The sequence below is a fragment of the Corapipo altera genome, unplaced genomic scaffold (assembly GCF_003945725.1).
Source record: "Corapipo altera isolate COAL_440 unplaced genomic scaffold, ASM394572v1 61286, whole genome shotgun sequence".
NCBI lineage: Eukaryota > Metazoa > Chordata > Aves > Passeriformes > Pipridae > Corapipo > Corapipo altera.
In genome coordinates, this window is record NW_020884907.1 from 6,199,708 (window position 1) to 6,215,857 (window position 16,150).

At 41.4% G+C, this 16,150-nt stretch overlaps 1 protein-coding gene across 8 annotated transcripts in view; it reads left to right on the top strand.

Annotated features, from left to right (window-relative positions):
- Nucleotides 1–16,150, top strand: part of PTBP3 (polypyrimidine tract binding protein 3) — a 58,418-nt gene that overhangs the window by 5,958 nt on the left and 36,310 nt on the right. For all 8 annotated transcript variants that reach the window (XR_003529171.1, XR_003529170.1, XM_027652528.1 and 5 more), the window contains exon 3: nt 14,824–14,895. Coding sequence is in view for 6 of the 8 variants with exons in the window: in XM_027652528.1 (XP_027508329.1) it covers nt 14,871–14,895 (25 nt within the window). In the remaining 2 variants the exon portion in view is untranslated. The remainder of the gene's footprint in view (nt 1–14,823; nt 14,896–16,150) is intronic.

The following is a 16,150-nucleotide window of genomic DNA, read 5'->3' on the forward strand; positions in this document are numbered from 1 at the left end:
TTCCATAAAAGGGTGTGAGGGTGCTCAGTCAGGGAATTCCACAAAAGGGCATGAAGACAGGAGCATGGGGGGTGGGGGGGGGGCACCTTGCAGGCCTCTACTGACAACAGTTTCTGGGAAATGGCATGGAGGGCTATAGAATACACAGTTTTGGGCTACACCCATCCAAATGATGAATCGGTCCCAGCTGTTCTAACTAGGACATTATCCACCCCTTATTCTATGCCATCCATGTCATGCCCAAATTAACCCCCTTAGAAACTATGTCTCCTTAAAACTATATACACTTATATATATACATATATACAATGAAACATTACAGACCATTCTCACTCAAAATTAGGTCCCCTTGTGGTACACAACGTGTCTCCCCATCTTTTTGCATTACCCACCAGGTGGAACCAGGTCCTTGAGCAAAAACAATCCCTCGGATGGGTTTGCCTTTGCTTGAGGTGGGACTAATCCAAACAGTCTTCCCTAACATTCCTCTCATATGCACCACGGGGACTTTATCTCCATCTACAGTATGCAAAGGTTCTGATTGGGCAGGGCCAGCTCGATTGATGGAGCCTCCGGTGTTGACCAACCAGGTGGCCTTTGCTAAATGCAGCTCCCAGTGTTTGAAAGTCTTCCCACACAGTGCCTTCAGGGTGGTTTTCAGCAGTCCGTTGCACCGCTCAACTTTTCCAGCCGCTGGTGCATGGTAGGGGATATGATACACCCACTCAAGGCCGTGCTCTTTGGCCCAGGTGTCTACGAGGCCATTCTTGAAATGGGTCCCATTATCAGACTCAATTCTCTCCGGGGTGCCGTGTCACCACAGGACTTGTTTTTCGAGGCCCAGGATGGTATTCCGGGCAGTGGCATGAGGCACGGGATATGTCTCCAACCATCCAGTACTTCCTTCTACCATGGTCAGTACGAAGCACTTGCCTTGGCGGGTTTTGGGGAGCGTGATGTAGTCAACTTGCCAGGCTTCCCCATACCTGTACTTCGACCACCGTCCACCATACCATAGAGGCTTCACCCGCTTGGCCTGCTTGATGGCAGCACATGTCTCACAGTCATGGATGACCTGTGAGACAATGTCCTTGGTTAAGTCCACCCCTCGGTCACGAGCCCATCTGTATGTTGCATCTCTCCCCTGGTGACCGGAGGCGTCATGGGCCCATCGAGCCAGAAATAATTCTCCTTTGTGCTGCCAATCCAGATCTACCTGAGAGACTTTAATCCTGGCAGCTCGGTCCGCCTGCTCGTTGTTATGATGCTCCTCATTAGCCCGTTTCTTGCATACATGAGCATCTACGTGACCGACTTTCACACTCAGCTTCTCTACCCGGCCAGTGATGTCCTGCCACATCTCTGCCACCCGGATGGGTTTCCCTTGGTGCTGCCAGTTGGCCTTTTTCCATCGCTCCAGCCATCCCCACAGAGCATTGGCCACCATCCATGAGTCAGTGTAGAGATAGAGTCTTGGCCACTTCTCTCGTTCAGCTATATCCAAAGCCAACTGAATGGCTTTAAGCTCCGCAAACTGACTTGACCCACCTTGTCCTTCGGTCGCTTCCGCAGCTTGCCGTGTGGGACTCCATACGGCTGCCTTCCATTTTCGGTTTGTCCCTACAATGCGACAGGAGCCATCCGTGAAGAGCGCATATCGCCTTTCATCTGCTGGTAGCTTGTCATATGGTGGGGCCTCCTCAGCCCGTGTCACCTGCTCCTCTTCTTCTTCAGAGGATAGTCCGAAACTCTCACCTTCGGGCCAATTGGTGATAATTTCCATGATCCCTGGGCGATTAGGATTCCCTATCCGGGTTCGCTGTGTGATCAGAGCAATCCACTTACTCCATGTGGCATCGGTGGCATGATGTGTAGAAGGAACTCTTGCCTTGAACATCCAGCCCAGCACCGGTAGTCGGGGTGCCAGGAGGAGCTGCGCTTCGGTGCCGATCACTTCTGAGGCAGCTCGAACTCCTTCATAAGCAGCCAGGATCTCTTTCTCAGTTGGTGTATAGCTGGCTTCAGATCCTTTGTATCCCCGACTCCAGAATCCCAGCGGTCGTCCTCGGGTCTCCCCAGGCACCTTCTGCCAGAGGCTCCAAGAAAGGCCATTCTTCCTGGCTGCAGTGTAGAGCACGTTCTTCACGTCCTGTCCTGTCCTTACTGGCCCAAGGGCTACCGCATAGGCAATCTCCTGTTTAATTTGTTCAAAGGCTTGTTGTTGTTCAGGGCCCCACTGGAAATCATTTTTCTTCTGTGTTACAAGGTAGAGAGGGCTTACAATCTGACTGTACTCGGGGATATGCATCCTCCAAAAGCCCACGGCTCCTAGGAAAGCCTGTGTTTCCTTCTTGCTGGTTGATGGGGACATGGCTGCTATTTTGTTAATCACCTCCATTGGAATTAGGTGGCGTCCATCTTGCCACTTCACTCCTAGGAACTGAATTTCCTGAGCAGGTCCCTTGACCTTACTCCGTTTAATGGCAAAACCAGCTCTTAGGAGAACCTGGATTATCTTCTCTCCTTTCTCAAAGACTTCCCCCGCTGTGTTCCCCCATACAATGATGTCGTCAATGTACTGTAGATGTTCTGGAGCCTCACCCTTTTCCAGTGCAGTCTGGATCAGTCCATGGCAAATGCTGGGACTGTGTTTCCACCCCTGAGGCAGTCGATTCCAGGTGTACTGCACACCTCTCCAAGTGAAAGCAAATTGTGGCCTGCGCTCCGCTGCCAAAGGAATGGAGAAAAAGGCATTTGCAATGTCAATGGTGGCGTACCACTTGGCTGCCTTGGACTCCAGCTCGTACTGGAGCTCCAGCATGTCCGGTACAGCAGCACTCAGGGGTGGTGTGACTTCATTGAGTCCACGGTAATCCACCGTCAGCCTCCACTCTCCACTGGACTTATGCACTGGCCATATAGGGCTATTAAAGGGTGAGCGAGTCTTGCTGACCACCCCCTGGGTCTCCAGGTCATGGATCATCTTATGTGTAGGGGTCACAGAGTCTCGGTCGGTGCGGTATTGCCGACGGTGCACTGTTGCTGTGGCTATCGGTACCAATTGTTCTTCAACCTTCAGCAGTCCCACAGCAGAGGGGTCCTCTGAGAGACCAGGCAAGGTGTTCAACTGTCTAATTTCCTCTGTCTCCACAGTAGCTATGCCAAAAGCCCAACGAAGTCCCTTTGGGTCTTTGAAATATCCACTCCTCAGGTAATCTATGCCAAGGATGCACGGGGCCTCTGGGCCAGTCACGATGGGGTGTCTGTGCCATTCCTTCCCAGTCAGGCTCACTTCAGCTTCCAGTACAGTCAGCTGTTGGGATCCCCCTGTCACCCCAGAAATGGAGATGGATTCTGCCCCTACGTATCTTGATGGCATTAAAGTACATTGTGCGCCGGTGTCCACTAAGGCCTTATATCTTTGTGGCTCTGATGTGCCAGGCCACCAAATCCACACTGTCCAATAGACTCGATTGTCCCTCTCCTCTACCTGGCTAGAGGCAGGGCACCCCTAGTCCTGGTCGTGGTACTCATTGTGCTCTTCTTGTAAGTATGACCTGGAGGTCCCTTCAAGAGGATCAGACATATCATCATTCCTGTACCGTCTGGAGTCTTGCCCACGAGAGACTGGAGCAACATTTGCCCTTGAAGAGTTCCTTGTGGTACTCGTTCCTCTTTTTAGTTCACGTACCCGGGCTGCTAAGGAAGAGGTGGGTTTCCCATCCCACTTCCTCATATCTTCTCCATGCTCACGGAGGTAAAACCATAGATTGCCACGTGGAGTGTGCTCTCTCTCCTTAGCTGGGGGGCGCTGGCTTCTGATAGCAGAGACTCTTGTTTGTCCTGGCGAGATATGGAAGATCCCTTCCTTAATTTCCTCTCTTAGCTTCTGGTGTCCCTCTTCAATCTTCTCTTCCAGGCTTCGGACATGTTCAGCCAGTTTGGTTTCCACAGATGAGACGTGGGCTCGTAATGGGGCGGTGACAGTGTCTTCATAAATCCTGAGTTTACTGACCAACGCGCCCACCTTGTCCTCTCCCTCCCTCCATTGCAGCGTTGCTAGGTAGCGGGAATACATTTCTGGCCCGAGTCGTGCAAACTTCAACCACATCTGGGATGTGCACTGTACACCATCTGGACTTTTAGGGAATCTTTCATCCTCTGAAAAGATTATCTCCAGTACAGCTAATTCCCTTAAGCACCGGATACCTTGTTCCATCGTGTTCCACTGTCCTTGCTGTACGTGGAGGTCCTCCTTACAAAGGTATCTCTCCCTCACGCTGGACAACAGTCGCCGCCAGAGGCTGAGAGTTTCCTGCCTCCTTCCAATCCCCTGATCAATGACTACATCTCGAGACAGGGATCCCAGTTGTCTGGCTTCACTCCCATCTAGGATTGTGTCGTTAGCTACGGCATCCCAGATTCGGAGCAGCCAGGTCAGAATGGACTCATTTGCCTGTCGTGTGAACTCTCTCCGGAGCTCACGTAGCTCACCCAGGGATAGGGACCGAGTGATTATTTCTGGCTCTGTCTCCTCCAGTGGATGTGAAGGTCCTGCTTCTTCGTCATCATTTGCTATACGGACTGATTTAGTCTTTGATTTCCTTTTCTGGACAGGGGTGACTGCTATTGGTTTTGGTTGTTCTTCTGGCTCCTCGATGGTTTGTGTGGACACGGTGCCGGTTGATTCATTTCTTTCTCTCTCTGACTCAGCTGTGGTTTGGGTGGACGTGGTGCCTGCGGATTTGGTCCTTCTCTCCTCCCCCTGACAGTGCTGTACCATGTCAAGTAGTGTCCGGTAGGCAGTGGCCAGGGCCCAGCAGGTTGCTGTGAGCTGGTCATCTCTGGAGCTGCCAGAGCATTTCCCCTTCACCAGTCTTATCATGCTAACTGGATCCTGCAGTTGTTCAGGGGTGAATTTCCAGATCATTGGAGGAGAAAACTTCTCCAAATACTGGCCGATGTCCTCCCACTTCCCGTGCCACTCAGCATTATCCACTCCCAGGGCAGGCATCCCAACAACCTCCCTAGAAGGCCCTGTTCTGACCCTAAACATGGTGTACACAGTACAGAGTAGACAGAGCAACACTAACAATAACATTATGCTGTCCTTAACATCAAAAGGGAACTCAATACTTTCAAAAACTGTTGTAGCAGGTCTGAAGGGGAAAAAGGAGGTGAGAGGCTGGAAACAACCATTCCCCCCTGTTCCCCCAAAGGCCTGGGTGCGATTTTTAATGAGGCCCCAGAGGTAGCAACCCAAACCAGGACAGGCAAACAGGACTGAATACACATTTACAATGAAACTCATTGCTTCTGATGTTAGAATGACATAAACATAATATACTAATAAAGCAATTTGGATCCCTCTCCCTGGTCTTAAAGAGAGCATCAAAACAGGCAAATAATACCCCACCTGTGGAAATATGAACAGGCTCAAATACAACATCCATGTGAACGCATCAAACAACATGGTGGTCAGGGAGTTTCTATATCCAAATAGACAAATGCTTAAAATGAAATTGTGATTCTGACTTCTCTCTCTCAGGCCCCACGTTGGGCGCCAAAATGTGCTGGTTTAAAAGTTAACCAGCAGGGGAGAATGAACTCAAAAGAGAGAGACCATAAGTCAGAATAACAATTTATTAAAACAACACAACAAGTATGATTATACAGACAAACAACCGGATTCAATCCACAAAAACCCAAATGTACAACCCAGCACCCTGGGATATGAACAAGCAGTGTTCCCCGGGCCCCCCTGAGTCCAAAGTAAAGGGGGAGCGTAAAAAAAACCAAAAAACCTGCTGGTGGGAAAGCTGTTGCAGTCCGGTCAAAATGGTGATTGCAGTCCAGTTGAGGGTGGTGGTCTCAGTCAGGTTGAGAGCGGTGAGCTGCAGTCTTCCTCTGGATCCCACGAGTGGAGAGAGTGGCAAGGTTCTGAAACTCCAGGTTTTTATATTCTCCAGCTCAGGCAGCAATGCTTAGCCCCTCCCCCAGAGTGGGGAATTCCATAAAAGGGTGTGAGGGTGCTCAGTCAGGGAATTCCACAAAAGAGCATGAGGACAGGAGCATGGGGGGTGGGGGGGGGCACCTCGCAGGCCTCTACTGACAACAGTTTCTGGGAAATGGCATGGAGGGCTATAGAATACACAGTTTTGGGCTACACCCATCCAAATGATGAATCGGTCCCAGCTGTTCTAACTAGGACAATTACTGTAGGTTATTTGGTAGTTCATTTTCTCATTTTACTACCCTCTATTACTGTATTCATTTTCTTACTCTTTTTTAATTTGTCAGTGTATCTTTTTCTATTTTCTAGTCTCTAATTTGTCTTTCTTGCTCCATGTGTACAGACAAGTTGTTTGTTCTGATCTTGTGTTACCAGGAAAACTGCTCTAGCTTCACATCTGTTCCTTCCCCATCGTCTCGGTTACCTGTTCTTTCCCAAAACAATTCTGTAATGATTTCAAAGTGATGTTGAAAAAAAAAATCATTACTGTGAAGTTATTCAGTACATATTGTAAGACCTTGGATGCAGTTGAAGCTGCAGAACTTAGTTTCTTTGGAGGAAACTTTGTGGACTCACAAGTAGGTGATCTGCTTGGTTTTAGTTTGTTTTCTGTTAGTGCTAGAAAACTTTTTTTCTGTGTAATAAAACCTGGTAGAGGTATAGAAAAACTTGCTCTCCTTATAAAACCGGTCAGTTTCAGAAAATGAGTACAAATTGTGTCTGTCATCACTGAAGATTAAAAGCAGCTGCTGCTTCAGAAACTGAGTTGTCTTAATTATTATTAGTTTGAAAGTCTGTCATAGAAGACTATTTCTGTAAAATTTTTGTTTACTAAGTAACTTAACAGTAAAAGGACTTTAGGGTTACTGTTAAATCACTTCACAGTATACTTTGATCAGGGAAAATCATTATTTCACCAATAAATTGTGTGTTCCATTGAGAGCTGGAAGAAATGAAGGCTGTTAGAGGATGTATTACTGTGAAATAAAACTGAAGGGAGAAGTTCATGTTGTGTGACTGGTGTAATATTTATGTGAAGGAATAAGAGAAGAGAAGAACTTTTCTGTAAATACTGAAAAGATGAAGCATTTATTTCAACAGAAGATGGAGGTTTTCTGGATACAGGGGAGAATGTAAACAAAAATAGGGGTATATTAATGCTGTGCTGTCTCCTGAGTCTCCAGACAGTCTGAGATTATGACTATGCACTCATTTATATAACTAGTGTATTAATACTGAGGCTTTAATCTAAAGGATGATTTTTACAGGAGCTAGTTTATTTACTAATTGTTCCAAAAGATGAAACAGAGTTGGGATGAAGAACACAGACCCACTGCATGAGAAAATGTCATACAGTGAGAAACTGATAAGGAACACTGCTAGTGAAGCAGGGAGGAAGCCGAACAGTGATAAGACAAAAGGACAAGGACTGTGGGAATCATGGTTGTGACCATGTTTTCCTTGCATACAACACTGCTCTCCTAGAAAACATTGAGTAGTAATTAAAAATTCAAGTTGTGAATAGAAATGTTATACTCTGTTGTTATCTTGGTACAAATCTTTCCTCTGTTAGGACAAGAGCTTATTCAAGTCATACTTAATTTATGTGATAAACATCATCAAACAGACTTTTATTACTTTCCAACCTCTTGAGTTCAAGCGTGCAATCCCTAGAGTTCTTAGTCCTAGAGTTACGTGATTGATTGTGCATATGAATCTTCCTTTTAAAAAATATAAAAATTCTAGTTTTTACTCTAGTAAAGGAAAGCTTTAAATGTGAAGCTGAAAATTAAATAGTCAAAAAGCAAATAGTCAAGAGTATGTGTCTTCAGAGTGTCATGGTTGAGACTAGGAACGTTTTTTTTTTAGACTATTTGTAAGGTTCTGAAAATTTCTAAGTTAGAAAAAGTGGTTTCATCCTTTTAAATTAAATGATTGACCAGTTGAGAGTCAAGTCTTTTTGGTATCTTCCTATGAATCCATGATGTTTTTCGGATACATGGGATATAAGATTTTTATTTTCTCCAAAAATATTATGTTCTTAAACTAAGATATGTATATTTAGTTCTGCAGAGCAATAGAAATTAAAGTAACAAATATAAATGTTCTTCCGTGCTACAAGGTAGAGCTGCTGATAAACCCTGTATCCTGGAATCATGTTTATGATTTTTTCTCTTTTCAGAAGGAATTAAGGTTAAAAATGAATGGTAAAAAGGATGTTTCCTAAAGAAATTTTGCAAAAATTTTGTTGATTACAATTGTGATCCAGCTAGTTGTTATTTGGTTGGTTTTTCTTTTTCTCTGTATTGTGCATATTAAACTATTTCCTTTGCAAGAAGAAAGAAAAACATTGTGATAAAAGTAAAAATGTGATATGGATTATTTTCTTTCTTCCTTTAAGCTATTTATCATTGCCTTTGCAAAATTATCTAATATTGTTATTTTATCTTTCCATTTTTTTTAACACAGTGTTGTTACAGACCTCTTAGTAGTTGGTTTAAATGCTTTCACACACACTTACTAGTTCTTTTGTTTTATCACTTCCTGGGTTTGCTGTCACTATATTGATTGTTCTGTTTCTCTCAGGTGTATTTCTTTCTCAATTTTAACTATTAATAATAACAAATTATAAACTAGATTGTCCAGTTATAGTACTTTTGTATTAAAGGGCTATGTAAGTTTTTCTTCTGACCAAATTCAAGCGAGACAGCTTACTGGTGCTTCATTTAGCTTACTGGATGTTTGAAACATGACCTGTCCATAGTAGAGCATATAATGATGCAAAACTATACACAATATGGCATCATACAGATACATTTGTGACTTAAAGCAAAAAAATGTTGAGTTTAAAGCCAAGTATCTTCTCGCTGTACAGAACTTCATTCTGTATGGTGTTTATTTACAGATGTGTTCCCATATTCAATTGCTTATAAATAATTAGGATGAAAATTTTTGTAGGGGTTGTGTTGATTATTTGTAAAAGGTATATATTTGAAAGGAATACATTGAAGTAACTTTCTTAAATAACTTAACAAAAAACCTGTTTTAACTTCATAAGGAAAACTTAATGTCTGTGTATTTAAGGGTTAAACTAACTAGGAAGAGTAGACATCAGTCTTTATTGTTAAATTTTGTATTTATACTGTCAGAAAACAATATTGTTGGAAATTGTAAATGAATGATGATACCATGGGAAAAAAGCAGTCATCTTTTCGATGCAGAGTTTGAGAGGAAGCTCTGCTTCTGTGTCATGATGCCTGCTTGGTCTCTAGAACACTGAAAGTGTCCTTTCAGATGAACTTAAAGCCCTGGTGGAGGTATTTCTCACTTTAAAAGTGAAAAGGCACGTTTTATGTTCGTTAAAAAACTTAACTTGTCACACTAATTTGACAGCTCTTGATAATCACATGCTCAAGGTTGCTTTTACATACTTTGCAACTTCAAGAGGAAGATGTTATTTCCTTATGTTCTTGCCCTGTATCCAGCATAAAAGCAAAGTACATGATGTTTTTCTCTTAACCTTTTAATTACTGTTGCACGACTCCTTGGAAGTATACAGTATCTTGTTACCAGTGTAGGAGGGAGCTTCAGTAGTTGACAAAAGAGGCAGCAGAGCAGGCTATGTTGTAAGCAGAGCCACTAAGCATTTGAGCCTATGGGAAAGTAGCGATCAGGGCTAAAACAGTGTGCTTCTAGGGTGGCTGGCCATCAGCAACTTGAGCCAGTGTTTGGAAGGGGTCTTTATGGTGCTGGAAAGGAGGCTTGCTTATTTGTGATCTTTGCCTATAATTTCCTTCTGTTTCAACTTAGTGAAATGGCAGGCTTTATCTTTGTAAGGTCATTTTATTTTTAGTGCAAATATATGATTTTGAAATTTCCCTTAATTTGCCTCCACTTTCTTCAAAATCTTTTTATTCGTGCATCAACAACTTTGTACTGCACATTAAATCCCCATTTTGGAAGTAGGAGTTGCAACTCCTTTGCAAACATGGTTTGTGGAAGAAAGAGTAAAAAATATAACAATTATTTAGAGGCCTTACTGCAGAAGTAGAAGATAAGGGAAATTTTTACTCTTCTCATGACCCTTAACTTTTTTTTTTCCCAGTCAGATTCTATAAAAATTAAAAGTATGCATTAAAAGGTATGCATTAGAGCAGTTCATTTAAATTTAACAGTGATTTTTCACTGGTATAGCTTGAAATTGTCATGTTTCAAAGTTTACTTGTAGCAGTAATTACTTTGCTGCCATATAGAATCTTGTAGAATAATGTACACAACTTTAATTTATATGCATAAATTGGTACTTTTTGAAAGAATTATTTTCCCTTAAAATTGGCCCTTTTTTTTGTTGTTCTGGCTATCTCATAGTAAAAACTGTGATGATATTCTTCTTTGTTGTTGACTTAAAAATAATAGTCTAGAAAGGTGGCTTGCTAAATTGTAGGAAAACTATCTATGCAAATATAAGTTTCTCTGAGACTATCCCATTTGGAATTAATTGAACAGTACTGAAGAATTTGTGACTTCTAGAAAATAAGAGAGGAAGAAAATACTGCAGTTAAATGCTGGGGGTGGGAGTGGAGTTGTAAAAAGATGGTTTTATTTACATACATCCTTTTTAAATATTAAAACTTGAACTAGCTGTAAGGTGCCTTATTGCTCTTACCTTGCCTGTTACCACTTAATAATCTCAAACAAAGGCAAAAATGTTGCTGTGAAATAGGAGAGGCAGAAAGTCTGATGGTTTCAGAAAAAGCAGTCTTATTGTTAAGAGATCACTAATGTGTTTGGAATGATGGAATGAATGCAGGAATATAGGAGGATGTTGCAGCCTTGGGTTGGTAGCCATCTTGTGTGGAACAATCGCATTTACCTCATTTCTCACAGATACATATCACAGGAATATTTACCGTGTGATTGGTGCAGTCCTTCTGTCAGGGAAGGGTTAGGCGGCATGCTTACTTGTCCTGCCTGCATCTTCGTTTTCGTCTGTGCAGCCTTGCAGGGGACTGGTCCAAGTGGTAACTACTGCTGTGTTGTGGAAACTGAAGTAGTAGTGACGGCACCCTGGCAATGTAAACTCACATCCCTGCTGAAAGGAGTGCTTGTCAAGGTGGCTTTGTAGACTGTTTTCTGAACTGGACTTAAGAGTGAATAATTAGGAGGTTGCCAGTGGAAGACTTGTGTGCAGAGACAGAGTAGGGGCATGGTAGGGCTCTCTAGCCTCTGCAGAAAGATTTTTGTAAAATAGCATCTAGGGCACACTACCTTCCTGTGTGGACTATTTCAGCACCTAAGGCCTTGCCAACCCCTTTTACCAGTAGCAGATCTTTGTCACCACATTAAATGCTTAATGTTACAAAGTATTTAAAAAATAACACTTTTATTTTTCACTGTGGAAGAAGGAGATTGAACAAACGGACTTCAAGAAATTGAATTGTTATTTCTTTGTGGATTCTGTATGAAAAACATTGTGAAGATACTGAAGAAGTATATGTAATCTTTTTCACTAATCCAGAATATCCCAAACATGCATTTTATATGTCAACTTGCAGTCGAACTGTGGTGTCAGTTTATCTTTGCATTCTATAGTGGTTTTGCATTTGGTTTGTTTTTGTTTTCAATCAGTGACTGAGAGGGCTTGTCAGTTATCCTGCTGGCTAAATATCATGTCTAGGCTTCTTGAACAAAGATTTGGGAAGGGCTCTACCCACATTTGTTACAGGCACACTGGTGGCTAAAAAGGCCAATATGAGATAGAGAAGTCCGGTTGCAAAAGGCACAGCAGAAAGCCTCCTTAGGTGGAATACTCTGCAAGACACGATTCTTTCTGCATTGTCTTTTCTCCTCAAGAGTGATCCTGCGTGCATTCTCAAAAGAAGCAGCTGGCTAAATAAGGAAATGACGAAAAGCACCTTTATAATATTCTTGTACGTCAGAAATAGTTTGGTTGGCCACCTGCAAAAGCAGTGGCATTCTTACCAGTTCCCTTATACTACATCTTTCCAAGGGGCATGGTATGGTAAATAAATGTGCTATAATTGTATGGGTAGGTGTGTAACTTAATATTTATATCAAAAGGTAAAAATTGGAATAGTGTTTCAATGGAGCATTCAAACAATAACAAAAAGTTAACAAAAATCTTCTGGTTGTAATAAAGTTAAGTTTTGTAATCAGAGTTCTAGACTTAGCAAGCCTGTGCCAGCCAATTATTCTACAGTGTCTTGATTGATTTAATGTTTTATTGTTAAAAGTATGTTCACTTAAATATACGCCTTGTATCAGGGTGTAGATATGAAGACAGTTATACATTTGAAATGTGTTGTAAGAAGACCAAAGCTTTGCCCATCTTTTATTAGACCAAGTAGAACAGTTGACTAGGGAATGAGCTTAGGGTTTAAGAGAGTTTCATTGTGTTTTGGCTATTACTTTAACAGGTTAATGGTTGTCAGCATAAAGGCAAAATTTAGATAGCTGTCTTAGGAAATAGTGGTTGAACGATGAATCAATGCAAGTACAGGCACATATCATGATTGAAGGTTGTAATTTTGTACTACCATCCTTCTGCTATTGAAGCTGGTTTAGCCTCCCATCCTGGAGCAGTTCTTTGTGTGCTGCAATGAGCTACAGCTTCAGTTGTATGGATTCAGGCCAGTTGTACAGAGTTGTCACACGGAGCACTGCAGCCATCTGAATTGCGCTTCTTTGTGTGTTTGTTAAACGTGGAAGAGGTTGGAAAATACTTTTTTTTCTGAAAACGTCTGTTGTGGTTTTTTTTAATATCATTATTTATAAAATTAAATATAAAATTGTAAGAATACATGTTAAATACTTGAAGTTAACTTATTTTTCAAAATAATAATAATTGATGTATTTGGGGCCAAGGTTTATAATGAAATCACAAAACAGTTAAAAATTGCTCAAAAAAGACACCTGCTGCCGGAGTTGGATGTGTTAAAACACCAAATTTTTTCACATCCTTCTTGAAAAATGCAGATATTTCTTCTGTTGAATAAATGCTAAATTAAAAAACAACAACTAAATTTACATTAGTAATGGGGTTTTTTTCCTATCCTCCAGTAAGTACAAGGAAGGGCTGGTATAATAAAAGATCATTCTTAATATTTTCTAGTACTTTCTATCTGCAGATGTATCTGCATTTGTTTAATCAGCAGGATATGCATTTTGCAATCAAAATATGCTCTTCTGGTGCAATACCTGGATGCTGGCATGCTCAAAGTACTGCTAATAAGTGAAAAATTAGTACTGATCTTGCATGTTAATTACATCCCAGTATCGGTGCAAATACCATGTGATATTTATTAGACATCTAGTAACCATTTTGATATTTCCTTAAAATAAAGGATTTGTATTTTTTAGTTCTCTTAATGCAAAAATGATTTTGCTGTTTGCAACAGTTAGATGTTGCATTTAACTATACTGTTAAGATGCAGTTTCATGTTTAAAAATAATAAGTCTGTACTGCTGCTGGAGAGGAATGAACACACTCATGTTTTCCTCCATCCCACACTAACACCTGTGCTTCTTCCTGCACAGCTGAATTTGGCTGAAAAGGTTTCTCAGCCTTCAGTTGTGAATGACCTTCCCACACTGGGGAAGCAGCAGGAACACATGGTTAACAAGGACGAAAAGAACCAAACTGCTCCTTTAAGCACAGGCAGCTTATAAACCAGTACCCTGAGCAGTGCTTTTGCAGCCAATACAAGCCAGCATGATGGCTTGCTGCTGCTGTTCTTGGTCCCATCTCCTCTTTCTTTGCAGTGGATTTTGGCACTCTATGCTGAGCTAGATTAGTTAACCAGCTGAAAGAGTGCTGGCAGGTTGGAGAATTGATTCATCTCATGGAAATACTCTTAGGCACTGGGGCTGGTGCAAGATAAACAGGTCATGCCCATGAGCAGGTGGGGCTCCTGAACCAAGGGCAATGGGAACCTCTTTTTCCACCAAAGTGGTAAGGAGTTGTTTGCATCAGCTTATTCCATCTTGTAGAATCACTCCCTTAGTCTCAACTTTTTAATTAAAATGCTTTTATAGAAGAGTATGGTGAAAATTTCAGGAACCTTAACTGCCTTTCAGAGGTGTTATGGTATCTTGTTTCTTGCTGGCATTTTGAAGCTGAGGCTTAGCTGGAATTCTACAGGAGTCTTAATGAGTAAACAGGCTTTACAGACAGCTAAATGAGAACCTGTAGTGCTCAAAATCCTCCCTGTTAGTAGTTAGAACCTCAAATTGCCAGTGTTCTCAAAGTATATACTTTGATTTTTCAGTACAATTTTTTCTAAATACATATGACCTACCATCAAATTCTTAGGACAAGGATTAGTTTGTGGTGTTGTTTTTTTTTTTTTTAGCTACCGTAGGTATATTTAAATATGTCTTGATTAGTTTTGCCCTGTGTCCAGTCACAAATGCTGACTTCACCTGTGTGGCTATTTGTTTGCTCATATGTGGAAAGCAATGCTGTATTGCAGAAATGTGGAAAGCAATGCTGGAGCCTGCAGCCAGCTCATTTTTTTTCATAAGCATTCTTAAGCATTATTCTTGAAATTTTAAAATATAAACTGTAGTGGGATAAATGTAAGTAAAAAGTATAACAGCTGAACTTACTTCTTGAGATGGGGGGAAAGTTGTGTTTGGCATTTTTTTTTTCCTGAAAAATAAGTTCCCAGTGTATAGAAGGGGGGTGTTCTTGGGAAGGTTATATTACAGGAGTAATTTAACTTTTATATTAAGTTTTCTCTGTTTCTCTATAACAACTTTTACTGGTAATCTTGTCTTTTATTTTTTAGTGTGGTCCTGACGAACTTCTTCTGGTGTCAGTAACAGACCATTTACCATGAGCAATTCTACTCCAGCTACAGGTATACGTAAAAAAAATATTACAGTTCTTCAACAGTGTGTGTTTCCTCTGCTTTTTTTTTTTTTTTTTTTGGTATTCTTTATTGTCACCATAAGCATCCTTACCAAGACTGAACTGTAATATGACTCCCAACAGTACTGGCATGTGAGCCTACCCAATTCCATGACAGTATTGAAGAGCTCCAGAAATGATCAGTTGAAATGGACAAAAAAAAAATAAAATCTGTTATCTATAATCACGATCAATCAAATACCTTATATTCAGACTGTCAAATGCCTGTTCAATTTTCCTGTAGTTGAATGCTTGAAAGGAATTTGTTTTGAAGTATTTCAATGCTGTCAGAATTACAAAGACACCCATCTGAGTTTGGGGAAAGATAAGGCACATTATGTGGATTCATGATAAAAAATTCAGCTGATTCCCCTTGGTGTTCTTGTTCTTGCTTTCTACACTACCTCTAGAACTTTTTGAGGAGCAGCACAGACAGTCCTGTGATTTGGTTTCAGACGTTTTCTGCCAGTTCTTGTCCCCAGGCAATCTCTCCATGGGTTGAGATGAATGGTAATGTTTTTGCAAGGAAAGCAATAAAAAAAATACTACGTTTTTTTCTCCTGATCAGATGTTTTCTGGATTTGGCACAGATTACTGTTCAGATATGTAGTGCAAAACCAGCAGAATGGGGTTTTGTTGGGAAAGTGGTGGGAAGTTGGATAGGCAGATGCAGGGTAAGGAAACTGGGTTCATTAAAGCTATGTGATGGCTCACTGTGAAACCACAGCCACATATTTCTTCAGACATGTTAAACTATACTACTGTGTGAAGAAACTTATGCTCTGCCCTCTTCATGTGTTGAGAAAGATGCAGCAAATGTATATGTCTACCTATAGTTTTAGATCAGACAAGAAACTGAGAGAAAGCTAGGAACTGCTTCCTTTAGTGGTACTTCCAGCATAGGTGGTCTTGAAGAATTAATGCCCAATGGCTGCATAAGTTAACTTTAAGTCAAGTAACTTAGTAAAGTCAAGGATATCTTGTCCATTTTGAACCTGAAAAGTAAAACATAGAATGGGTTGTTAGGCTTTAATAGTAATATATCCTGTCATGGCTTGGTACTGGTAAGTGTTTAATATGTTCATGTTTGTTTTAGTCTCATCCCCAACAAGTGTACCAGATATTCACAATTTTCAGAATGCATATAGAGCACATGAAGCCATATAAAATTTCTTGATAGAAAAATCAGTGCATAATCAACTTTT